At 41.3% G+C, this 8,787-nt stretch overlaps 1 protein-coding gene across 1 annotated transcript; it reads right to left on the bottom strand.

Moving 5' to 3' along the window:
* Window positions 1–209: 209 nt before the first annotated feature.
* Window positions 210–7,699, bottom strand: LOC131995838 (uncharacterized). The gene is made up of 2 exons (XM_059365013.1): window positions 7,594–7,699; window positions 210–1,476 (listed from the first exon to the last, which is right to left on the bottom strand). The coding sequence occupies exon 2, from the start codon at window positions 1,472–1,474 to the stop codon at window positions 569–571; it is 906 nt and encodes a 301-aa protein (XP_059220996.1). The 5' UTR covers window positions 1,475–1,476; window positions 7,594–7,699; the 3' UTR covers window positions 210–568.
* Between the last annotated feature and the right edge of the window lie 1,088 nt (window positions 7,700–8,787).

Here is an 8,787-nt window from a genome sequence, read left to right as displayed (position 1 = left end):
GTAAATAACTTTAGATAAGTACAAAAAATTCACAATTTTAGGTTTATTAACAATGTGCAATATAGCTTTAAGTAGTTCAAATTTGTAGCAAATATTTTGGTTGATTAAATATTTTTCACTTTGTCTAGTTCTTTATGTGTTTTATTTTAACTTATGTACTTCTACTTTTCCTTATGTTCATTTCTATTTACTTTTCTTGGGTTCACTGCACTTTAACCTTTTTTTATATATGCATGTATGTATGTACGTATGTTATTGTCACGGGGGAGCTATCGAGGCGAACGATTAGATGAACAGAAAAACATTAAAAACATGATTGCAATTGATGACACCAGCAGCCTCTGCTTGCCATTGGAATTCAGCGAAAAATAACAACAAAGCACCTGTAGCCAGTGGCCGCCCGCACATGCATATGTGCGTGTGTGTAAGTGCATATAATGGATGGTCCGCTAGCTACAGTGCTGAAAATTAGATTATGACTACAGTCGACAGCAAAAGTTTAGGACTATCCTAAACATTCTCACCCCCCGTGACAAGTGTATATGTATATCAAGACTTAGGTTTAACATTACTCTCGAGGTAGGTTTCTGATGGGGCCAGTAAGAATGTAGCCAAGAGTGGTTGGATAGGCATAAACATCGCCTAGTCCAGTAGCCACCTTGCCTTCCCTTTGGAGAGCTGGATACACATCAGCGCCAAGCTCCAGATCGATTGGCGTATTAGAGCGTGGGTCCATATCTGCAAGGGTGTTATTGGTGAAGTCCTGGGTCGGGTCATCGATGATTGGATCGGAGTAGGGTCGGGTCGGCAAATTGTCAGTTATTAAGGCGTTCACTCTTAACGCCCAGGTACTGTTGACATTTCGGGGCATCAGCCTGAAATGCGCAAACCGATTGCCACGATACGTGAATGAACGCAGACCAAGACGCCGATAAGTGGAGTAGGCAATGCGCGACATGGTGGATCCTTGGTTAACTAGGGCCCGAATAGAAGACCACCTGTCGACGCCGTCCTCCGATACCCGTACCGTAGCCGTGGGGACGAATACGATGTCCAGCTTGAGCGATCCATCATCCCGAATAGCTGGTTCTAGACTGTTGTCTAATTGGGACGCTCCATGTAGAAGGGAATGGTGTCTGTAGTTGCAGTGTCGGCACCCGGTGATAGACGGACAATCGGGCGCTAAGTGGCTCCGTGCTAGGCAGTTGCGACAGTAACCACGACGTTCAACGGTCTCATAACGATGGAACGGGGTCAGGCCCCGAAACCTTGCGCAGGAGCTGAGCGCATGATCCTGTTGGCACAGCCCACAGGAATACTGCCAAGTGGTGGGTCTTCCATGCCTATCAACATGTCGTCGATTGCCCGAATGTTGCCGCACTGGTGAGGCTGCTGCTCTTTCACCATTCCTTCCTTGCCGACGTTCCCTCCCTCTCGAGCGCTCTTCTTCCGGCCGTGGTAAGTAGGCTGCCATATCTGAAAAGAGAAGGTTTGGAGGAGTACTTTGTTTTTGGTTAGAGGCGCAACAGCCTAGTCAGGCGGAAAAAAGTTTGACCAGTTTAGTTATGGGTCTACTCAGGGTACCGTGAGGGGTTCTAACGTCGACGACTCGTGTATTTTGGTCGATTCCTGGATAAGTTTTTTCAACGCGGCCCATAACCCATTCAGTGGGAGGAAACCTATCGTCCCTGATAACGACTAAGTCATTTTCTCTAAGATTATCCTGCTGGTATTTCCATTTTGTTCTACGGTGAAGTTCTTTGAGGTATTCTGACTTCCAGCGCATGCAAAAATATTGAGAAACGATCTTGAGCCGTTTCCATCTATTTGCAAGGGTCAAGTCTTGGTCAGAAACGTTGGGCTCAGCTGGCGCAAGAATGGGTGTTCCGATAAGAAAGTGACCAGGAGTAAGCGGTGAAAAGTCGTTGGGGTCGTCACTAGCTGCACTCAAGGGTCGTGAATTCAAACAAGCCTCTATACGAGCTAATATTGTAGAAAGTTCCTCAAATGTAAAATTCATCTTTGGAATAAGTTTACGAAGGTGGGTTTTGAGAGATTTGACTCCCGCCTCCCACAGGCCACCCATATGAGGGGCGCCCGGAGGTATGAACCTCCACGTAAGATTTTGATATGCGTTTAGCTGTGAGACTTGATTCCGAAGAGTCTTAAAAAGCTCAAGGCGATCTTTTTTCAAAATGTCTGAGGCTCCCACGAAATTCTTCCCATTGTCGGAGTATATACATGAAGGGCAGCCCCGTCGGCCTATAAATCGTGAAAATGCGGCTAGAAAAGATTGTGAGGACAAGTCACTTGTGGCTTCCAAGTGAACGGCCTTGGTAGCAAAACAGACGAAAATACAAATGTAACCTTTCGTTATAACGCATGCACGTCCCGAATAGTTCTTTATATTGAAGGGTCCTGCGAAATCAACCCCAGTGTTATTGAAGGGTCTAGACAATGTAGTTCGCTCAGGTGGCAAGGAAGCCATGATCTGAGACTGCGAATGCTTTCGATACAAAATACAAGTTTTGCAGTTATGGATAACCTTTTTTACCAAAGGCTTTAATCTGAATATCCAGAATTCAGATCGCAAAACTCGGGTCATAAGTTGGTTTCCTCCGTGAAGAGTTATTCGATGTGTGAACTCTACTAAAAGCTGTGTGAGTCTGGCTTCATATGGTAAAAGAATAGGGTGTCTCTCATCGTACGTTAAAACGGGAGACTGTACAAGGCGCCCATTAGCCCGCATTAATCCATTAGAGTCTATGAATGGGTTTAGGGTCAGAAGGCTACTGCTGGAGGAAATTCTAGTGTTTTGTCGTAAATCATGATATTCGGGTGAGAAATAGTTCTGTTGAGTCATAATGAGTAGACGGCGTTTTGCATCCTGAATTTCCTCAGCTGTAATCTCCAAAGATGAAACCCTAAGATGTGATCGATTAGAACCCGTATTTCGCCAAATACGCAAAGTGTAGGCTATCACCCTGTATGCACGAGACAATGATGAAAATCTAATTAATGGGTCTTCAAAGGATGATGTAGCCAAGACTTTAACCGTCTTCTCTTCCAGGTTTGTGTCTTCAGGAACTTGAAAGGCTGGCCACCGATCTTTAGGCAAAATCAACCACTGCGGACCGTGCCACCATAAACTATGGTCTTGCAAGTCGGAAGGTGTGCAGCCTCTACTCGCAATATCCGCAGGGTTACTCTCAGAGTCTACATGGCGCCAGTTCTCATTGCCAACATTTCCCAGAATTTCTGAAACGCGGTTTCCCACGAATGTGCTCCAAGCGCACGGCGGTTTCCTAAGCCACGATAAAACAATTGTGGAATCTGTCCAAAATTGTGTCGTAAATTTCGAAATCTGAAGGTTTGTTATGGTTGCTGAAGCTAACTTCGAGAGCAGTACTGCTCCACATAGTTCGAGTCTTGGCAAAGAAATCTTTTTGATCGGGGCCACGCGGGTCTTTGCGGCTAAGAGAAAGGTGTCGGTTTGGTGGTTGTCATGCTCCACCCTTATATATAAGGCGGCTCCATATGCGCTCTCCGAAGCATCACAGAAACCGTGTACCTCGACCTTGGATCCAGGTGTGAAACGTATCCACCTTGGAATCTTAACCGATTCTATAGCCCCTGAGTTTTTAACAAAGTTCTGCCAATTTATCAGAGTTATTGACTTAAGCGCGTCATCCCAGTCGATTTTGTCTAGCCATACTTGCTGCATAACCAGCTTAGCTACGACAACAATTGGGGCCAACCACCCGCAGGGGTCAAACAGTTTCGCTATTGCCGATAGAACTTCTCTTTTTGTGTAAGATTGTCTAAATTCTCGTGAAGGTTGAGTAAGAGTGAAGTAATCCCCAGAAATATGCCATCTTATGCCAAGGGTCTTTGTTGAGGAGTCTTCAGATAGCTCCAGCCAATTTACGGGAAACAGTTGTTCTGCCGGTAGATCCTGAATGACTTTGTGATTATTCGACGTCCATTTCATGAGTTTAAATCCAGCCGATTCCAAAGCAACGATTAACTCTTTTCTAGATGCAATGGCTTCTTCGAGTGTGTGGGCCCCGGCTAATACGTCGTCAACATACAGATGTTCTCGTATAATTTTTGACGCCAGTGGATATGTGTCCGTCACATCTTCCGCAAGTTGAAGAAGTGTCCGGATTGCAAGGAATGGTGCGCAATTTACTCCAAATGTGACCGTCAAGAGCTCAAAATCCTCAACTGGGTCTGTTGGAGATTTTCTAAAGAGTATTCTTTGAAACCGGGTCTGACTAGGGTCGAGAAGGATCTGTCTATACATTTTTGTGACATCCGCATTAAAAACATATTTGAAGAATCTCCACTTCAAGATTTGTAAAACAAGGTCTTGTTGCAAAATGGGTCCAGAAAACAAGTTATCATTGAGGCTTTTTTTATTTGACGAAGGACTTGACGCGTTGAAAACAACCCTAAGTTTCGTTGTGAGTCGGTCTGGTTTGATGACCGCATGATGTGGCAAATAGAAATTTGGTGTCTTGGATATTTCATTTGCAGAAATCTTCCTCATATGCCCAAGTTCTAGGTATTCGAGAATGGCGTTATCATATTGCTCCTTGATTTCTTGGGTCTTTTGAAGCTTCCTTTCCATTCTATAGAATTGTGCCATTGCAATATTCCTAGAATTTCCTACCTCTTCACAACTTTTAAAGGGGAGGGTCACAATGTACCTTCCATTTGAGTCGCGTCGAGTCGTTTTTCTGAAGTTTTGCTCACAAAACAGGTCTTCTTCTGACCTTAAAATCTTTTTTGGGGTCTCCTCCACCTCCCAAAAACGTGTCAAAATCTTTTCTATTGAGATTGTGTTGTGTAATGAGACTCGGCTAGCGCCCGAAGTCTCTTGTATGATGGGTCCTCCAATGATCCATCCAAAAACAGTATTTTGCGCTAAGAGCGACCCGATTGATTTCATAGGGGATCCAATATCGAAGATTAAGGGTCCTATATCCATTCCTATTAGAAGGTCAACCGGTTGGCTAATGTAAAATTTCGGATCCGCCAAATCAAGGTTGGCAACATCTCGAAGTTGTGCAAGGTCTAAATTCTGTGGAGGCAGATTAGAAGGCAGGGTCTTCAAAACGGGTGCCCACACCTCTAATTCGTAACAGGGGTCTAATCGTGAACGTAATGTAAAAAGACAAGTTTTCGTTGAGGTCTCCGCTACCATTTGGCTAAGCCCCGTGACATGAACTAAATTTCGCCTTGTCGACAGACTCAACTTGTTTTTCAATTTCTCCGAAATAAATGTAGATTGCGACCCAGAGTCAATGATTGCCCTGGCATCGTATAACTGTCCTCGCGATTCTATTTGAACCATGGCAGTGAACAATAGGGTCCCCCTAGGATGACGCTGGCAAATTTGGTTATTCTGGAGGGTCAAGGTAGTAAAGTTGTCATTTTCTAAGTTCGAAGTGGACTGTATAATTGTTGTTAGAGCTGCAGCACTGGTACTAGGACGTACTGCATCTCTCGCTGGGTCTTGACTGCTAGATTGGGTCTGAGTGCCTTTATGTAACATTGTGTGGTGTCGCGAGTTACATTCTCTACAAGTGAATCTACTTTTACAATCCTTTACCCCATGATTGGATGATAGGCAATTATAACACAAGTGAGAAATTTTTACAACGTGAATCCTGTCGTTCACATTCTTTTCTATAAACTTGGGACAATCTCGAATGAAATGTGCGGCCTTGCAAATTTGACAGCTCTGATCAGTTCGAGTTGTCGCTGATTGTGTCATCGTATTGTTGTCTCTTACCCTTGAACTTTGTGCTTTATGTGACACATTTGTTTGAAAATTGTTCACAAATCTGTCTTTTTTCTGATTTTCATATTTATTTTGTGGCTGCCTGGAAAAGGTTGGCCTAATATTGCCCACAGACTCGAGAGTCTTGAATTTATTTGTCAAAAACTTATCGAAATTAGACCACGTCGGAAGAACTTTACAATCTTCCAATGAATTCTCAAAATCTTCCAAAAACGATCTTGGTAACTTTATTGAACAGAGGTATATTAGGATTGGGTCCCATCCCTTAACCTCTACGCTAAGTGTGTCTAGGGTCTGAATACAACTATTTACTGTGCGTTGCAATTTCTGAATTGAGTTGCTAGAGTCTGTGCTAACATTTGGCAGATTGAAAAGAATTTTTAGCTGCTCATTGACTTGCATCCGTTTATTTTCATAGCGGTCAGTCAAATTTGACCAAGCTCGTAGAAACCCGTCGTTAGTCAGAGGAACGTGACTGATGATTTCCCTTGCTTCCCCTGCAGTCTTCTGAGTGAGATGAAAAAGCTTCTCAACGTTGCTTAGTCTTGAATTTTTAATATATATGGCTGTGAAGAGATCTCTAAATGTCGGCCAGTCTGTGTATCCTCCCTTAAATGTGTCTGTATCGCACGGAGGGAGTCTTGAAACTGGCATGAAATCCATATCTTGGGGTCCTGGTGGCGGCTGAGAGTTTCGTTCCACCATCTCCTGGGCAGCCTGATCATTGAGTGCGTTAATTTCGGCGTTTAATGAACTTATGACTCTCATGTAGCATTCCCGACCTTCCTTATAATGTGTCCGAAGCTTAGTCTTGTCTATGGGTGCCTCCTCTGAGGTCGCTGGCATATGATCCCGACAATCCATGTACGTTCTCTTGACATTGCTCCACAGAGAATTTAGTTCTACTCTCATAGCCTCAAGTACATGTACGTTATCCTCATATTTCGCAGCAGAGTATGTGCTGTCGAAATCTACCAAATCATTTATGCTATTTGCAAATTGCTCCCTTTTTGCCTTGTCCATTTTGCCTACAAGTTTCTTGCTTCAAACTTTATTCTTTACTACACAAAGTCAGAGAAGATAAAACAAAATGGTAATCTCAGTCAGTGTATGACCACCTTTCAGAAATGTACTTTTTGAAGGGTCAGATACCGATTTCAGGCACAAGAATGACAAATATACGCAAAAACGTCTTGCTCGTTTAGTAGTGGCGGATTGAAAAACAAACAGGTAATTCTTTCTGTAAATCCAGAAGAACGAGGGATATGAGGCCAGCTAGTCAAAAATATCAATCACAACACCAATTTCTTAAGCCCGGGTCTCGTGGGTGCTTTTTGTAAAATAATCCATATACAAACGAGAACCTTCTAAACAATGAGGTCCGATTCGCAAAACACACTCAAAACCGATAACTTAGTGCTTGAATACTAAAAGATTTTTCGGCAAATGTAGGCGTCTTAAAACAATTTTTTTCTTTTAAGGGTTTGGACAATGTAATTATAAGGCGGTTCCAAAGATTGTGTACGAAAAGCTAAAAAATATTTCTGATTGGACGAGTCTTGAGATCTGGAGCTGGGTCAGAAATGTAAAATTTCCGGTTTCAAACGATTCTTTCCCAATAACTTTATATACGCGGGTCAAACAAATTTTCATAAAAATCAAATTTGCACGGGTCAAACATACAAAATACACAGGGTCAGGCCAAAATGGAGATTTCTCTTGCAGCACCCAATATATTTCGTTGGCTTGTCGCGCCAAAAACGAAAAAACAATCTTGTACTCACGTTGTAATTTTGTTATGTGTGTGTGTATTATGTGAGGGTATACGCCTGCGTGTGTGTAAGGTGACGCTCTGTCTGTCCACTTGTTGGCGCTTATGTGCCTGCTTCCTTACCGTTGTAACGGAATTTTATTTCTGGCAAAGTCTTTAGAGTTCCTTATGTAGAACTGCGAGTTATTGCTTTTGTGTGTGTTTCTTTTTTTTGTACCGACACCGGACGCGTGTTTAATTGGTTTTGCACTAAATTTTTGCTCACAATGTTTTTCGCTCTAGCTTTGTTATTATTTTATTGTTAATATTTTTGTATGTTTAATTTGAACCCACATTCAAATATATGTACATAAATTTTCTCTATTTAGCACTCATTCAGTTTGAAATTTTCTTTGGTAAGTATAATTGATTTTTTGTTGTTTTTTTTTTTTGCACAAAATGAAACTTTGTTAGGGTTAATTATTAAGTATTGAATTTCACCAGGTAAGCTCACGGTTCTTGATACTGTAAGTATCACAGGTTTAATAGGTAAGTAAATTTATATATTTCTCTTTTTTTCCGTGTAGTAGGTAAGTAGCACCGATTTTCACCAAGTACATATGTATTTTTCCTTTTGTTTGAATTGTTTAAAATTTATTTAAAAATTTACCAAAAAAATCACTTCTGGACTAAATCACTTTGGACTCCGTACATTCGTTTTACCAACAAATTCACTTATCCGGCTCGAAGGACCATAATGTTCTGTGACAAACCTTTTGCTCCTTGTATTTATGTTGCCTTCTAGATTGACAAGAGGTAGATTTAAACTTCACCTTCCAGTTTTATTGTTGCCAGAAATTCAAAAGAAATTTCACTTAGGTTAAGTAACAATTTGTGCAATACTAATTTTAAGGTAGGTTTTAGGCTTCATATATTTAACTTGATTTCGGTAAGTATTTAATTTCTCGTATGTATGTTTCCTTTTATTTTTAGGTTAAGGTAAGTATTTTAAGCATGTAATTTTAGGTAGATAATTTTAGGTAAATAACTTTAGATAAGTACAAAAAATTCACAATTTTAGGTTTATTAACAATGTGCAATATAGCTTTAAGTAGTTCAAATTTGTAGCAAATATTTTGGTTGATTAAATATTTTTCACTTTGTCTAGTTCTTTATGTGTTTTATTTTAACTTATGTACTTCTACTTTTCCTTATGTTCATTTCTATT

This window comes from Stomoxys calcitrans, chromosome 3 (assembly GCF_963082655.1).
Source record: "Stomoxys calcitrans chromosome 3, idStoCalc2.1, whole genome shotgun sequence".
NCBI lineage: Eukaryota > Metazoa > Arthropoda > Insecta > Diptera > Muscidae > Stomoxys > Stomoxys calcitrans.
Note: the sequence above shows the minus strand (reverse complement) of the source record. Positions and strands in the feature narration are given on the sequence as shown.